The sequence below is a fragment of the Amphiprion ocellaris genome, chromosome 22 (genome assembly GCF_022539595.1).
Source record: "Amphiprion ocellaris isolate individual 3 ecotype Okinawa chromosome 22, ASM2253959v1, whole genome shotgun sequence".
NCBI classification, from domain to species: domain Eukaryota; kingdom Metazoa; phylum Chordata; class Actinopteri; family Pomacentridae; genus Amphiprion; species Amphiprion ocellaris.
The window spans coordinates 25,396,546-25,413,433 of NC_072787.1; the positions used below are offsets into that span (position 1 = coordinate 25,396,546).

The 16,888-nt window shown below is 40.3% G+C and overlaps 2 protein-coding genes across 3 annotated transcripts in view; both read left to right on the forward strand.

Annotated features, from left to right (window-relative positions):
- Positions 1–14,150, forward strand: part of LOC111566845 (collagen alpha-1(XVIII) chain-like) — a 70,740-nt gene extending 56,590 nt beyond the window's left edge. Inside the window, exons 15-45 of one of the 2 annotated variants that reach the window (XM_035946980.2) lie at positions 50–184; positions 438–494; positions 1,140–1,193; positions 1,641–1,676; positions 1,872–2,006; positions 2,264–2,323; positions 2,426–2,452; positions 2,927–2,971; positions 4,255–4,317; positions 4,491–4,526; positions 4,610–4,693; positions 4,895–4,960; positions 6,359–6,421; positions 6,681–6,770; positions 6,895–6,930; positions 7,057–7,110; positions 7,468–7,524; positions 7,740–7,799; positions 7,898–7,939; positions 8,614–8,641; positions 8,825–8,893; positions 9,149–9,174; positions 9,275–9,388; positions 9,480–9,624; positions 10,030–10,103; positions 10,264–10,392; positions 11,591–11,638; positions 11,748–11,810; positions 11,983–12,180; positions 12,294–12,409; positions 12,489–14,150. In XM_035946980.2, coding sequence (XP_035802873.2) covers positions 50–184; positions 438–494; positions 1,140–1,193; positions 1,641–1,676; positions 1,872–2,006; positions 2,264–2,323; positions 2,426–2,452; positions 2,927–2,971; positions 4,255–4,317; positions 4,491–4,526; positions 4,610–4,693; positions 4,895–4,960; positions 6,359–6,421; positions 6,681–6,770; positions 6,895–6,930; positions 7,057–7,110; positions 7,468–7,524; positions 7,740–7,799; positions 7,898–7,939; positions 8,614–8,641; positions 8,825–8,893; positions 9,149–9,174; positions 9,275–9,388; positions 9,480–9,624; positions 10,030–10,103; positions 10,264–10,392; positions 11,591–11,638; positions 11,748–11,810; positions 11,983–12,180; positions 12,294–12,409; positions 12,489–12,690 — 2,412 coding nt within the window. In that variant the 3' untranslated portion in view covers positions 12,691–14,150. The remainder of the gene's footprint in view (positions 1–49; positions 185–437; positions 495–1,139; positions 1,194–1,640; positions 1,677–1,871; positions 2,007–2,263; positions 2,324–2,425; positions 2,453–2,926; positions 2,972–4,254; positions 4,318–4,490; positions 4,527–4,609; positions 4,694–4,894; positions 4,961–6,358; positions 6,422–6,680; positions 6,771–6,894; positions 6,931–7,056; positions 7,111–7,467; positions 7,525–7,739; positions 7,800–7,897; positions 7,940–8,613; positions 8,642–8,824; positions 8,894–9,148; positions 9,175–9,274; positions 9,389–9,479; positions 9,625–10,029; positions 10,104–10,263; positions 10,393–11,590; positions 11,639–11,747; positions 11,811–11,982; positions 12,181–12,293; positions 12,410–12,488) is intronic. The other variant, XM_035946981.2, reaches the window with a different exon arrangement.
- Positions 14,151–15,107: 957 nt separating this feature from the next.
- On the forward strand, positions 15,108–16,752 carry LOC111566847 (apolipoprotein D-like). Its single transcript, XM_023267633.3, has 5 exons — positions 15,108–15,260; positions 15,389–15,493; positions 15,666–15,787; positions 15,916–16,004; positions 16,096–16,752. Exons 1-5 carry the CDS (start codon positions 15,246–15,248, stop codon positions 16,332–16,334), a joined length of 570 nt encoding a protein of 189 aa, XP_023123401.1. The 5' UTR covers positions 15,108–15,245; the 3' UTR covers positions 16,335–16,752.
- Positions 16,753–16,888: the final 136 nt, after the last annotated feature.

Below are 16,888 nucleotides of genomic sequence, written 5' to 3' on the forward strand. Positions count from 1 at the left end.
ATTTCTTCTTCATGAGATGTAAACTTGCTGTCTTATGTTGTTTTATCAGGGTCCTCCAGGACCTCCAGGTCCCCCAGGACAGCCAGGACCCCCAGGAACCCCATCTGAAGACATCTTTCCTGGACCACCTGGGGCTCCTGGGAAAGATGGAAAAGATGGAGAGAAGGGTGAACCTGGACTTCCTGTGAGTTTATCATTCATTCAGACACTGAAAACGTAATATTGCCAGGATTTCATAGTGGAGAGACTAATGTTCTGGCCAACAGGGCACAAAGAATTTGCAAGAAATCAGAAGTGTTGTATGGGGAATAAATAAGACAACACTTCCAAGATTTCTTTTTACACCTTTTGAAGTTGATATTTAAAGTTCACTGATTAAATTTTGGCCATTATTATCTTCGCAACACTTGCATTGCTGACCTAGGTTCTGTTTGCAGGTGATTGAGGAATGGATTAGTGGCTCTGGCTCTGGTTTTGGGTCTGGGTCTGGTCAGGTATTAACAACTAGTCCCAAATATAAGGGGCTGAAAAGACAGTATTAGCCCCGACTTTATCTAGAAACCAATGTGTTCATTTACTGCTTTCCTGCCATTCCTTGCTGGAGTGTGTGGTACATAAATATAGTGTCTTTGTCCTCATTTGTTAATGTTAATGCCTGACAGCCACATCATCAAGGCTTCATTTTCTAACTATATGCAGCCACCTACCAAAAGTTCAGACAGGTCATGTCCCTTTACCATTATCCTCATACAAACAGCACATTGGCAGGAAACAAAAGTAATGAACAAGAGCTTGAATACGGTTGCAGCTGTAGCATCTGTTGGGGCTAATGTGTCTTTTCTCTTGGAAATTTTAGAAGCTTTTACTAACTGCTTGAATGGACTACTCACCGGTTTACAGTGTTTACTGCTGCACTCATTTTGCTCATGAAAGATTTATTCACTTCAGGTTTTGGCACCTCATTAGCAGCGTTTAATACGTTCACCTCTATGAGCTCGCACCTGGCACCCGCTTTGGTTCAAAAATAAGAATCAGAGCAACAATTATGCATACTATTTACAATCCTGCTTCATAAGTATCTGGTGGAAACATACATGCACATGAAGTTTGAATAGAAATACGGCTGTATTCTTTACCAGGGAGTCGATGGAAAAGATGGTGATCCTGGGCCTGCTGGGGAGAAAGGAGACAAGGTGAGGCTAATGATCAGCTCATTGTATTTTTATCGTCGACAAAGAACCCCAACTCACCAAGCTGACTTTAAAAAACATAGAATTCATGCATTGACCTGCCCTGGTGCATTTTAAAAACCCTCATGTGCATGCACAGCACGCCGACTCCGATCTGGCTCTCACTCGTGTGATTTTGCAGCCTTTTTTTGTAGGATTTCCCTCGAGCAAGCCTCTTAGTGCTCTGTTAGCAAAAAACAATTACACACAGACTAAATAACCACCTATCACAAAGGGCCAAGTTCTTAATGCGGTGACCCCATGGACTAATAAAGCCGAGGGGCTGGAGTGTAAACAAGGCTGTGTTTCAATAGCTGCGCTGCCTCTTTATGCACACCAGGAACAGCGGTCTGTCTCTAGTCAACACCGCGGCTAATGTGATTTTATTATGTTTTATTTGTTTGTTAACAGGGAGAGCCTGGTGTGAGTGGGCAGCCAGGACCAAAGGTAAGCCGTACTCGACTGGATAATGAACCACCATCACTGAGATTAGCAACCATAATTATGCTGGCCTTTTATGCCGGCATTATACCCGTTGCTGTATGGGTCTTACTATTGTAGTTACATTGTGTGTTTTGCCAGCTAGAGTAGATACAGTTTGGAATATTATTTAATCAGGATGCTTAATTTGTCATCTTCTAGGGAGATCAGGGCCCGCCAGGGTTCCCCGGCATACCAGGGTCAGACGGACCAGAGGGGCCTCCTGGTCCCAGGGGTCCACCTGGTCCTCCTGGGCCCCCTGGACCTTCAGGAAGAGGCTACACTCTGGACTTTGAGGTATGGACTGTCTTCACCATTGCATGACTAGGCTAATTTGTGGAGTTGCTATGGTTAGGAATGAGACTATAGTAACGGAATTGCACATGATACAGATTCTAGTGTCATACCTACATAAAACCTGCAGGTAAACAGAGAATCACTGCACTTAAATAAACTTCCCAGGCTGCAGTTGTGGAAGGTGTGATTATTTTATGAGAGGGCGGTTAAATGTTGGATATACAGTTTAATCAGTTGCTTCCATACGTTGTTTTTAGGACCTGGAAGGATCTGGGTTGCTGGCAGATTTTGGAGCTGGACTGTCCAGAGGTCTACAGGTACAAGTATGACACAACCTGAGTGTGCCATGTAATCATTTTATCATGTCACAAACCACTACTATTATCACCTGACATGTTATTCTGGTTTGGTTTTTCTAGGGACCTCCAGGAACCCCTGGTCCCAAGGTGAGTATCTGTTTATGTGAACATGTACTTTTTGGTTACATTTGATTGGTGAGGCTTTTTTTTTTTTTTTTTTTTTTTAAACAAATGGGTTAAAACTTTTAAGGTCTTTGGATTGTTGTTTACTGGCTGTTTTATCTTGTGAGAGTATTTCTTCTCCTGCTACTCTGGACAGAAGCCCATAGGGTCGCTCTGATTCCATCAACAGCCTTACACAACATAAGTTGTCAGAACAAAGGCTGCATACAGGCCACTTAGAAGTAAACAATTGTTTCTCATCAGCTACAGACAGCCATAGAGATATGTGGAGGCTGCTGTGGTGTACCTTAAGAATAACCTTGGTTGGGCATTAGAGGTGCTCTCTAAGCATTAATATACACTTTGCTGACAAGAGGACATTAATTTCCATCACAAGTTTACAAAGATTTGTTAATAAACGTTCTTTCTCTTTCATTTTTCCCCTTATGCCTCTCACAGGGTAAAGATGGTGTAGACGGCTCGCCGGGAAAGCCAGGGCAGAAGGTGAGTCTTCTGTTATCTCAACTGTCTTGCTGTTGTGGTTCCTCTGAGGTTAAAGATATCTGAGCACAAATCAGACAAGCTACTAAAAAGTCTGCAGCCTTTAGGTCAGTAAATGGCCGTTAAGTGAAGGGCCTCATGGAGACGAGAGATATGAGCTGTTGGCAGCATGGTGTTTTAGAAAGTACAGATTCTGTCCTCTTGAAGGTTCACAACTTGGCTTGTTGTGGTTCTCTTTGGACGTGACTTGATCTCCCGGTGTTCTCAGAGAATAGAATATTACAATCCATAGCCATGCAGCAGTGGACTTTACCAATCATTTATCACTAACTCAGAGAAATGTCTCAGACACTTTTTCATTTTTCTGTCCCTCTGTGTTAATGACAGCAATGGCTGGAGGCATTATGTTTTCAACTTGTCATTCTGTAAATATGTGCAAACCTTCCTCATGAACGTGATTTGTCTTGAACACCTAGAAGGAATTTCTTCAAATTTGGCATGAAAGTTTATTTAGCCTCAAGGATGAACTTAATAGATTTTGGTTCTCAAAGGTCACTGTGCACTCACAAAACACGTGCTTGGCCTTAACTGAGGATTTCAGGCCCTAACAGAGTTTCTTTACAAGCTGATGGAGGCATACAGCCGCCACAGCTCAATCTGGAAATACAAGATCTCAGGTATGTTTTTGTAGGTTCCACTTAATCATGCTGTCACCTTGATACTCTGAATATTCCTCTCTTAGTAATCCACATTGAAGAAAGAATCCACAGGACACCATTCAACTTTTTACTTAAACTCAAGCACAACAAAAATACCTTGTCTAATAAAGTAATTACCCTTTTCCAAAGTAACCAAAATAGGAAAAACTGAGAAAAAAACTATGTCAAAGCCCAACTGCCATCTAAACTTATGACATCCATGTAACATCTACAACATGTTTCAATATTATATAAATCATATAATTTGTTAAAGATTTTATATCATCCACAAAATCTTGAAGTGCAAGAAATACAATTTCACACTTACTGTATCACTATGAAAATGAAATCTATATACACTACCGTTCAAAAGTTTGGGGTCACTTAGAAAGGTTCATATTCTTGAAAGAAAAGCTTTCATGGAATGTCTTTAAATTGAACTGGTTAGATTTTTGACACTAATTCTAACACAATTTCACACAATCATCTAAGGGGATACAATCACGAAGTAATGACGTTTTATATTCAAACCGTGTAAGGTCAACTTTACTGCATCACTAACGCATACTGATGATATGGTTTCTTTAGGGGGAGCAAGGTGTCCCAGGACCACCAGGGTTTCCAGGTTTGGATGGGCTGACAGGGGAAGAGGTTGGTATTATAACAGATTCTGACTTGATATTTGTGTTGAAGGACTTACAGCTGACTGGATGCTGTTAATGGCTGAAATTTCTGGAAACCAATCTGATAACGTCTTTACAAGTACTGCAACAAATGACTGAAAAACACTTCTCATTTGTTTTATCTTGTGTCTGCATCTACAGGGAGCAAAGGGGGACAAAGGTGATCCAGGACAAAAGGTGAAGACATCAATGAGTGGATGTATGAGTAGAGATGTGTTGGAGTTTACCACAAAAACTAAAATATCAGCTGTGTTTTTCAGGGAGAGGCAGGACAGGATGGACTCAGTCTACCAGGTCCTCCAGGACCACCTGGACCACCAGGGCCCATCATCAACCTTCAGGAAGTACGTAGCATCAACTCTATTGAGGCTTTCTTTGGCTTGAAAATGGAAATTCCAGTGTCTGTACCAACTTATTGAAGGATAAAGGAATGTGCATTCAATGTTTCACTGCATGTTCTGCACCGAATAACAAGCGTGTGAAGTTGTTTGATATGTCTGTCTGTTTTTATTGACTAAGCTACCTGTCTCTACCTGTCTCTTCAGCTTCTACTTAATGATACAGACGGTGCCTTCAACTTCTCAGGGATTTTTGATGCTCAGGGACCTGCTGTGAGTATCCATTGTTGACCAAATTATCTTGATTTCATGAAAAGAAAAACACTTAGGTTTGGTAGAAATTGTTGGTTTATCATTTTAGATTATAGTAGTCTTGTTCCAGTTACTTGACACATGCAGATGGGTGACAAATTATGGGGAAAACCAACATACACTGCCTTAGTAAGGTGTTTTGTCACAAGGCGGACAGAACAGCTTCATTGCTCCTTGGTGTTGGTTCTCCAAGTCTGTGGAGCTCTAATGGAGGGATGGAATGCTGTTTTTCATCAAAATAAACACTCATTTGTTGTTTTGATGATGGTGATGGAGAGATTTCCTATTGGTGTTCAGTTAAGTTCTGATGATTGCAAAGGCCATAGCATATATTTTGCACCATTTCCATTATCAAGAAACCATTCAGTAACCCATGGTGCCCTCTGGATGAGGAGCATTGACATCTTGAACGAGAACACCTCCATCTGGACTGAAATGTTTCATCACAAGATGAAGATGATTCCTCAGAACAACTTTGTATTGATTTTCAGTGGCCCTTTTCTTCAAGAGGATCCAAGCCATGCTGTGAAAATGCTCCCCACAGCATTACAGTTACCAGATTACATCACTGTAGAGGCCAAACATTCAGGCTCGTACTGTTCTCTTGGTGTGAAAGCGCTCGTCCACATGCTGGCAACATGGCGAAGGGTGACTCATCTGACCATATCCCTGTTTATTCCACATCTCTGTAGACCAGTGCCTGTGGTTTTGGCACCACTGAACTCTCAGAATGTGCATTCATCTTTGTAATGAGGTTATGCCCTGCAACCCTACTATAATATCACTCTCTGTGTAATTTTCGACAGACTATTCCTGCTGACACAGTCGGATCATGTCCCGCATTGACGTTCTGAGTCACCTGCAGAAGCGTAGCTCTTCTATTTTTCAGCATCACAGCCTTCAAATGTGCACTGTCGAGCCTATTTACTGATTCCTTTCCCATGGATCTAAATACAGATGTCACTTTATTCGCTGTTCCTCTTGAAATACTTGCCAGCCTTCCTGAATGCCATCTGTGCCCCAAAAATGAACCCTCTTTCAAAGTCACTTACATCATTTCCTCATGCCATCTTGATACAAAATCAAAATCAAATGGGTCTGCTCAGCATTTTTACCCCTGTCACGCAGCATGATTTAATCCTAATTACTCAACAGTACAACACAGTGCAACCGGGAGCAAGCATCTGCATTCATTGTGTTTCTCCGCTCATTTAGCCAGGACTTTCCTTTAATTTGTCACCCATCTATGTGAGTACACAAACACAGATTTGACATTATGATTTACAACAATAATTCCTGTTGTGACAGAGCATTTAGACATGGCTTTATTGTAAGGTTTATTTTCCTGTGTGTTTGCAGGCACCACAAGGTCCAAAGGGTGACCTTGGGTTGCCAGGTTTGCAAGGACCTCCAGGACTGAAAGTGAGTGCACATTCTACACAACATTCATGGTTACGAAGCTCATATTTTCCTGTATACACAAAGTGATAGGGGTTAATGTTTGTGTGTTTGCATTCTGCATTTCTGTCTACATATGGTTTGTTTACTTGTGTGTGTGTGTGTGTGTGTGTGTGTGTGTGTGTGTGTGTGTGTGTATGTGTGTGTGTGTGTGTGTGTGTGTGTGTGTGTGTGTGTGTGTGTGTGTGTGTGTGTGTGTGTGTGTGTGTGTGTGCGCCTGCAGGGTCAAAAGGGTGAACCAGGGTTTATCATAGCAGCAGATGGATCCATGATGTCGGCCTTGTCTGGGCCAGTGGGACCAAAGGGAATGAAGGTGTGCCATTATTTCCACCTTCCAGAACCAGATGCATTCATTTAACCAACTTCCCACATGGAATGGCTCAGAATAAGTAATTATCATTATTGAGCAGTTTATATGACCATGTCTTTGTTTGCAGGGAGATAACGGTATATCAGGACCCCCTGGAATGCCAGTAAGTATCGACAGCGAGCAAGAAAAGCAAATATCAGAACATTTCAACACCAGTAAATTCAGTTTTTCTGCTATGGGAAAAAAAAAAACGTGTTACATGTATTAAACTCTTCGTCATTCCTATCAGGGACCAATGGGACCACCAGGACCCAAAGGAGAATTTGGTTTCCCTGGAAGACCAGTAAGCACCACGAAATCACCATTTACAGTTGGATTAAAAGGAGATATGAACACTAAACATGAATGTCTGTGCATAAATGTGTTTTATTAAAGTCAGAAGGTTCAGGTTTAGAATGTATATATATACTTTGTCCTTTTTATAAGTCGTCTACTGTGAAAACGTCCTCTTTGCACACGTTTTGAGTTGAGTTAATCTGCTGTGTTTTAGGTTTTTTGTTAAATTAAATCACAGATTGAGTCATTCAGCAAATGATCCAATTTGCCAGATTCCCCTGTAGGAACTGTTAAAGTTAAAAGCAATCTAACGTCTCGCATTAAAACCTAAATGCATTTGGATAATGTGTCTGTGTGTGTGCAGGGTCGCCCAGGTCTGATGGGACCTAAAGGTGAGACGGGGGATTCTCCAGGACTGCCAGTGAGTCACATTTAGTTTGTATCTGGGAAACAAAGCAACCTACACGCCTTGATAATCGACAAATGAAACAGAGTGCTTTGATTCATTTCTGCCGATTTGGTGGTGTTTCTTCAACTACAACGTAACATTTTATAGCAGATAGAAGTTACTATAAACCTTTATTTGTCTGAAAAGCTCACATTTTAAATTTATTTGTCTTCTTCTGCTCTTCTCAGGGACCTCCAGGCCCTCCTGGACCACCAGGCCGCCCAGGAATATTCAATTGCCCTCCTGGGGTAAACGTTCATTATCACACAGATCCTTAAAGTCAGCAACTACATTATATGTTTTATTTTCTTAATTAAAAGAATCTCTCCTCTTATTCTTTCTGAAGACGGTGTTCCCCATCCCTCCTAGACCCCACTGCAAAATGGCCGTAAGTTTCAAATATATGCTACGAAATCACTTTTAATTTAACAGAAACATTTATTACAGTCTGTGTTGGAGAACTTCTGGGTTATTAGACACAAATATAAAAGACACATTGGAGTCTGATAGTGATGCTGTGATGCCTCTTTAATTATCTCTGACAAAGGCTGTAAAAAAAGCCCAGATGAATCAATTATCTATAGGCCTTCAGGGTGTTTGTCGACTCACCTTTTGTATTTATCTTCATCGAACCTCAGCTGCCTGCTCACGACTTGCTTTATGTGCAGGAATCCACAGCGCCTGTTTCCATTCAGGCTTCTCTCTGACACAAAACCTCTTTTCACTCCCTGTTTCTTTTACACCTCCCTCTGCTTTCCCTTCTTTCTACAGATAGCATGCATGGTATTCTCTGTAACACTGGTAACCTTTTATCACTCAGACCTATTCAAAGGTGATTCGAAAATATTCCTGCATGCTGCATGTCCAGTCTGGAAAGGTGAAGGCTCAGTGCCGAGGACGAAACGAGGTAGTACTGAAATCACATCCAACGGCAAATCTGCATGCATTTGAAATTGCATGTTGATTATATTATTAACCTCATAGATCGGGTGTAACTGGGTGAGTGACTCTGATCCAAGTACAGTTATGACTGCTGTTAATATTTTTCCTCCATTATTTCAGCTCAATCCTGATGGAACGATTGCAGCTGGTAGGTCGGATCACCTTTTATGGTTAATTTTAATCAAAATATTTTGCCGTACACCGCCTTTACCCTCAAGATTATATTAGAAAAGTACATAATATACTTAGCATGTATGCTTTTTACATTAAAATCAGTCTCAAATATAGTAATTAGGCCAAGTGAAGCTAAGTTTGGCTTTTTGTCTCCAAGGTAACTGTCAGACGGGACCAAAAGGAGAAAAGGGAGAACAAGGTCCCCCTGGGTTGCCAGCTCCACCAAGTGAGTCACACTTACTCATTCAATATGACCATGAAAACATTAAATGTAATGGCATGTCTTCAAAGAGAAAAATAATCCATAATACAAAGAATATGTGCCCCTAAAAGCAAGTGTGTGCTGTGTTTTGTTAATGCAATCGCCCTGCTGTGATTAAACAATTACACCAGTTCTTAAAATATTTCAGAACTGTCTTGATGTTACAGTTATGTGTTGTAACTCTTTCCTCTGCTTCCTGATCTGTTTTCTCTTTTCTAGGCACATTTCTTCCCAGAGGAGGCTGGGTAAGTTTCACACGAGAACTTTTCTTTTTCTTTCTTTTTGTCTCGGGACATGCTGAATTGATGTGGTCGAGTCTTAACTCTAGCTTTGTGTGCTTCGCAGGCGCAGAGTACGAGAGGTGACCAGGGCATCAAAGGAGAGAAGGGAGACAAGGGGGATACAGGGGAGACAGGGTTTCCAGGGCAACCAGGTATCCCAGGGAGACCAGGACTGGTGGTGAGGCAACGTTTTCTGAATACACAACCATGGTGTCTTTTTAAAACACAGTGACTGAAGAAATTGGTAACTTCTTGCTGACATGTTTCAGGGACCCAAAGGAGAGTCGGTGCTCGGTCCTCCAGGCCAGCCCGGGGTGCCAGGCTCTCCCGGTATCCCAGGATACGGCAGACCTGGTCCTGTTGGGCCTCCTGGGCCACCAGGGCCCCCTGGGTCATCCTCAAGATATGGCTCAGGTACAACTCATCAAACCTGCAGTATATTGTACGAATATAGCAAAAAATATAGTAATGGATACTTTTAGGGCATTCGGAGAGCACAGTACTCCATCAAGGCTGTTCATTCCCCCATAAGGCATTGTCAGAAATAGTGACGCAGTGCCGCTATCTCACAGGGATACAGAAATCTTTAACAAATCTGTGGATCCAGACTATAAGCCGCATCACTGCCAAAATCTAATCACTTGGTCTTTGTGTCATTTCTGATCTTTCCTGAAAATTTCATCCAAATCCGTTAGTCTGTTTGTGAGTGACAGACGAACAGACAGACAGACAGACAAACCAATGCCAATTGTCAGATAACTCTGCCGCGTTCCTTGGCGGACGAATAATGAAATTTATGATGGTGTTTACATTTTCCAGCTCTGACCATCGCTGGACCCCCCGGTCCTCCTGGACCACCTGGACCTCCTGGTTCTTCCAGTAACTCAGCATCTGTAAATCAAATAATTTCTGCCATCCACATGCTAGGGGCTACCTATCAACATAAGCCAAAAGTTGACAGTTACCTTCAGAACTGTAAATCACAGTTGCAACAAAACACTTAAAATAAAAACTGCACCAGTGATTTTTACAGCGATTATATTTGCTTCTCAGCTGAAAACATTTTCGACTCGTGAGAGTATGATGCAGCACACCGTCAAGGATGCAGAAGGGACTCTGGCCTACGTCACGACAACAGGAAACCTCTTCCTTAAAGTTTCCCAGGGATGGAAGGAGATACAGGTAATAACTTGGAATACTCTTGAATATTTTGGTTAGATATGTTTAATATGAATGCGTATGTTCTTAGTAATAATACTTTATGCTTATTAAGTTCATCTGTAATTTAAAATTCTATGGGAGCTGGAAAATATGTTATCTAAAAGCGAGCACAGAGAATTGGTGCTACTGATTATTTAGTCTGATATTTGTAATTTACTTACTGTGAATCAGCTGGAAACATTTTTGGAGGTCAAACAGTTTTGCTTTTGAAGAGGATGATTAATACTTGATTGGCTGTTATACAGCAGCGATTGATTTCTAAAAATCAAGGACCTTTTATTAAAAACTACTCTAGAGTAACGTAATTCCACAGTCCTTCTTGGAGAGTCACTGAATTGCACTAAGGTTTATTGAATTAACTGTTCTCTGAACTCCATTTTTTTGCAAATTTTTTACATATTTACTCACTGTGGATTCATTTTTCACTGTAATGTAAAGTCCCACACCGCTATGGAAACAGCAAAACCACGGCTAGAAGTAGAGGGAGCTTAAAAATGTCTTATATGCAATATAGTCATATAAAGAAATGTCTAAAATCATTTAAAAAAAAAAAAAAAATTGAATTTCTTCAATAATTTCAGTTCCAAAAATGTAAAAGAAAAAGAAAAACTGGAATCAACTTGTAACATTTTTGTTCCCACAGATATTACTAAGACAAAATAGTGACCCAATGGATATTTTACTATTTAGATGTTTAATATATTTCCATGCACATAACTACTCTGTGCAAACACAGCCTGCAGTTCATTGCAGTCCAGACAAAAACTCAATACATATTAGCCTCATGTCAATTATGTTTCATTCCTATTATTTTTTAACAGAATCTAGTGATGTGCAAATGCCATAAGAATAAATAATTTAAGCTAGATTTGGGCCAAATTTTGCTGACAATGGTACATAACAGATGAATAGTTTATGAACTCTTGGAAAGTTGATAATTGAACTTTTCTCACAGTTTTCACAGTTTTTTGCCATGATAAATGATACAACTTTGGTCTCTCAAAGACTTATTTGTAATTGTGATAATAAAAAACATAATAAATGAAATGAAATTCTTCTTGCTGCTTCTTTTGTATTACATGCATTATAAGACTGACATGACCTCAAATAACCCATCAAATTAAATCTATTTTCCTGTCTTGATATATCTGTTTTGCAGCTCGGCAGTCTGATCTACCTCTCTAATAACATTATTCCACAAGATGAGGTAATTACTCCATTTTTTGTGTTTTTTTTTCCAGTAAAAACATGCTATTGTGGAAATTTGTATTGCAGTATTTGTCCAATTAACATCTTTTTTTCAATGATTCATTTAGCCTCGAGTTTCATATCATGTAAGAGGAGACACAATGGAAAGGATACGTTCAGCTAAAGAAAGGGTGAGTGCAAACAAAACTTTGATTTTAATTATCTTTGGTTCAAAGATTGCATGTTGGTTTTTAGTGCAGACTAAGACTTTTTGGAGTGACTTGATGCTCAAGGTGTTTACTAAAGCTGTTTCTAGTATCCTATAGTGGTCTAACACCAACCTGTTGCTTCCTCCCTCTCAAGCTCAACCTGGTGGCCCTGAACCAGCCCCATTCAGGGGACATGATGGGGCTCGACGTGGCTGACCGGATGTGCTACGAGCAGGCCAAGGCGATGGGTTTGGCTCCAAACTACCGTGCCTTCATTTCATCCCACAGACAAGACCTGGTCCACGTCGTCTATCCCGGTTTCCGGGAAACTCTGCCAGTTACCAATCTCAGGGTGAGTCTGCTTTCCTGCTGTTTCTTCCTGTCAAACAACATCGAGTACTAAACGTTTATCATTTCTGAAACAGTTTTTTCAGAATATATCTTACCCAGTATGTCTCCTCTTAGGGAGACGTGATGTTTAGGAACTGGCGGTCAATCTTCAGCGGTGACGGGGGGGCGATCAATGCCAGGATACCCATCTACTCCTTCGATGGCCGGGATGTCTTAGCTGACCCCTTCTGGTCTGTGATTTACTGCTTATATGTTTGTGTCTTCGTGTCCTTTCATCTGTCTATAATAGTGATATTTTCCATCTCTCAGGCCTCAGAAGAGCATCTGGCATGGCTCCACCAGCAAGGGTCACCGAGTGGTGGACAAGCACTGCGAGACGTGGCGAGCCGACCACGTGTCCGTCATGGGCCAGTCGTCCAGCTTGACCTCGGGTCTGCTACTGGGCCAGCAGACGCGAAGCTGTTCCGATGAATATATCGTCCTTTGCATCGAGACCCATAAAAGCCCCTAAACCTACCCCTTATACCACTCCACCAAGGAACCCAACCCAGCCACCGTAAAGGCGAAACACTCTGAGACTTGACTCGAGTGTCTAGAAAAGGACGTTGTTTTCAGCACATCTTTGGTGCTACATGTAACATTTTGTGGTTTTTAAAACAGAGGACCATGTTGACAACTTGATGCTTTCCTTCGCAAAGAGAATGTTAGTATTTGTCACTCTGCTTCCTCTTCTGACATCCCTCTTTTTACGAGGAAATCGAGGCCGTGACAAACTCCTCACAACAGCCCAAGGTATCTTCTTGGAAGCCGGCGTGAAGATGATGCCACGCTCTGGAAACGGAATGATTTTGCGGACTGCCTGCAAAGCAAAGGAAGGGAATGTACCTTTGTGCCTTTGTGTCGTAAAGCAGTCTGAAAGATTTGGAACCTGGGGGCACATACTGTAATGTAAAATGCAACAGAGAGGCTGAGGCAGGCTGCCAGTCTTCCAAGCAGCAGTTGTACTTATTCATAACAATAACATCTCAAATGCAATGTGGTAATGACTTATTAATCTTAAAATGATACACGCAGCACCTTCATCCAAGTTGCAACAAGACACGTCTGTGTCACTTTACAAGAACCAAATATAAGGTGACACAGATTTCCCCCCCCCCCCCCCCCCCCCCCCGACAGTCACCCAGATGTGTTGAGGATAAGACGTTTCTTTTAAAAGTCTCTTTGTCCTTCCAAAGACTGAAAGTAGAGACTGAGGGCGGCTGCAGGAATCTGTACTCGTCCTGAAACTTGGCAGTCCAAAGACTTTTGTGATAGAAGCGTAAAATGCTACTTTGATTATTTTGTTTACAGGTTGTCATGGAAGTTTTTTTAATCCATTTTTTTTATGAATTTCAGGAAACATTTACTAAATATTTCAACGGCCACAACTTTCCACAGCTAACTTTGTCCCTCGTCCATAAAAGGGATGACCAGACAACCAGTGTTGCCACCAAAGTAATTTTTTTTTGATGCACTGTACTTCATTTTTACAAAAATACTTTCTCATTCAACATTTTCATCATGGAAAGTGTTGTTTGTGTTGTAGCTTTTCATACATCTTGGTGATCTCACTTCTTAGCAGCTCTTTCTCTTTAATAGGCTATTTAATTTAAATTCAGTGATTTATTTATACCGTCACAGCACATAACATGAAATCAGATGATTGAATTTAAGAATGTAATTTATCGTTTGTTTGTCAAATGACTGTTTCTTCTCACTTATTTTTGTCTATTTTTTATTTTTTGTACTTTTAGTCTGGAGAATGTTGACAGCAGTCTAAAATTAACTCCACCTAGTGTAAAGGTGCCATTGAAGCAAGCAATGCAGTTTTATGTTGGAAAGAAATACTAGAAAAAGTCCACGGGAAAAAGTGAGAGCATGTGTTTTGTATAAATACTGGTGCTCTGTTGAATAAAGACTTCTCTTTTCATAGCTTGTTCTTGTTTCATTGTCAATTGAAAAGAAATTCATTGTTACCCTTGAGGAATATTTCAGTGTCTTTAAGCTTTACTTTTTGGTTTGTTTATTCAGTCTTGGCGCTCTTGTCAGGACTTGTTTTACAAAAGAATTAAACACTACACAGCCTTTATAACACTAAATGATGGCAATGTTAGAGTAACTACACACTGAAGATTGATCATTTAGCGACTAAAACAACAAAAACAGTGATAAGAACAGTCAATATTGACTTTTTTGTCAACATAATGACTAGTGAATAAGACTCTGTCTTGGTTGACCAAATTTGCTTAAAACAGCATGTTTACCATAACCAGTTATGTGAGCAAATAATGCTTTTTATTTGTACTTCATGATTTGTGTCCAGTATTTGTTATAGTAAACTTGTTTTTCATGTCTGCTGTACATGTTACGCTTGAAAACGGTGTTCCTAAAACCCGTCTTTGTTTTTTTTCTTTGCCGCAAACTTGTGCTGCTCAATAGCCAACACAGCATATATAGTCATACCAGCATATCTTTGATTGGCTAAGACTGGCCACGTAAATTTACCAACTACACTTTTGCCTCTGCGTCTTTTCACGGTGCTGAAAGATTGTGATTCATCGTTTCTTGGTTTATAAGGAGCACACAATCAAAACCACCATTTTGGCCCATATAGCCTGAATACTTGACATTTAAAACGTAGTCTTGTCGTAGAGTATTGCTTTTAATGTTTCGCTTAGTTAACTTGGAGTTGTTGGATTCATAATTTATTGAAAAAGTAATCTTAGAAGTAATGAAAATATGGTGTTTTAACCCTACTAGAACTATAGGTGTAGTCGTGACAGTATACAGTGTTGTACCTCGGCAGTCATTGTACTGAATGTGATTCTGTCCCTGTCTTGCAGTGAAGGTTAAAGGTTTTGCAAACAGAAAGTAAACATAGCTCTTCAAACAAGCTTTTTCTTCCAAAGGTCTAAAAAAAAACAGACAACCTGTTCTCGCATTGCACTAAGCTGAAACACAATAGTGTGGAAGTTGGTTTTCTTATTTTACTGTGGATTCTTTTGTGGCTTTTCTTACCAGTTGGACATGAAGTCATTCCAGGTACTGCAAACATTTTTCCATTTAAATAACTTTTGTGACAAAGAAATTTTGTCATCCGTCTCCATTCACAAAGTAACTTTTTGTTCAACTAAAAGTCCATTTACTTTCTATGTAACTTTAACTTAAAGGTCCTGTTTCTGCTTCTCCTGACTGCAGCAGCAAGTGAAGGTCAGTCCTTCCATATCGGCAGATGCCCCCAGCCTTCTGTTCAAGAGGACTTCAATGTTACAAAGGTAAAAGCAGCAAATCCAGTCTGGTGACTTTTGGTTTGAGTATTGATGTTGTGCTTTGTTTCAAGCTATTTAGATGATGCAAACAAATAAATGGTTGGAGTCTTATTTACAGCTGCCAATGGTTTGGTCACCAACAAACTCATTTAAAACCTTTATTCTCTTGTCACTCCAGTATATGGGTACCTGGTATGAAATAGAGAGGCTTCCAGCTATGTTTCAGAAAGGAAAATGTGCCCAAGCCACATACAGTCTCCTCCCTGATGGGACAGTCAGCGTTCACAATGAAGAGATTCTGTAAGAATTCCACTTACCTGCTGCTTTGTTGTCAACATTTTTATTGGGCTCAGAGAAGCTGTTATAGTTACCCTGTAGAGGACAAATATGAGTCGTTTTGCTCCTCGTAACTCTTCCTGTCTATACAGCTCTAATGGCAAGATAAACTCAATTGAAGGAGTTGCCACAGTTAAAAACGCATCTCAACCTGCTATTCTTGGCGTCAGCTTCTTTAAAGGTAAAACAGTGGTTTTAGAAAATTGAGCTTGAAAACTGAACACAGAATACCTTCCGTTGTACTATTTTATACCACCTGCTTCTGTATCCAGGTGTTCCAGATGCTCCCTACTGGGTACTCTCCACAGATCACCAGTCGTATGCGTTGGTGTACTCCTGCTCCGACTACCTTCGTCTTTTCCACGTCGACTTTGCCTGGATCCTGGCTCGCACTCGTGAGCTGTCTCAGGACATTGTTAGCCAGTTACACGATAAGCTGACTGCTGCTGGTGTAAACGTAAACCGCCTCATTGTCACCAACCAGACCAGTTGTGAGGGTCTTGATCAGTAATCGGAGCTGATTACCTGCTTAAACTGTTACAGAAACATGCATGCAGATAATTCTGTTTGTGTTTAATCTAACAATGTGTAAAAAAGAGGGTTGTAACCCTGCTCTAAAACATACACTGTTTTGTTGTCTATTTTCCTCTAAATGGGACCATTATTTACAAAGTGTGTTCAAAAAATCTTGAAAATAGTGATTGAGACCATAAAATCATTTTCTTGTAGACTTCTATACAATCTGACCTTTTTGCCCCATGCTGGCTGGTAATCTTTTTTGTCCAGCCGATGAATCAAAGTCAAAGTTACACAGCTTTAGTTTGAAGATTCTAGTGTCAAATGTTCTGTTCATTTGTTAATTTGAAGCAATGAATGTAAGCTAAGGACTTTTTTTCTGAAAAACAATAATAAAGTCGGCTAAAATTGTAGTTTATTCAGTAATTTGTTGTAATCGTGTTTTTATATAATCACAAAAACATCCTTTAGGGAACACTGTTTATTAGAAAATACAGGTTTTTCCTTTTTTTGTTTGTACTTCAAATTAAAAGTGTAACAGTCTAATTT

Coding starts and splice junctions, on each gene's coding strand:
- LOC111566847 (XM_023267633.3), top strand. Junction 15,788..15,915: donor GTTCACAATGAAGAGATTCT/GTAAGAATTCCA, acceptor CTGTCTATACAG/CTCTAATGGCAAGATAAACT. Junction 16,005..16,095: donor TGGCGTCAGCTTCTTTAAAG/GTAAAACAGTGG, acceptor TTCTGTATCCAG/GTGTTCCAGATGCTCCCTAC.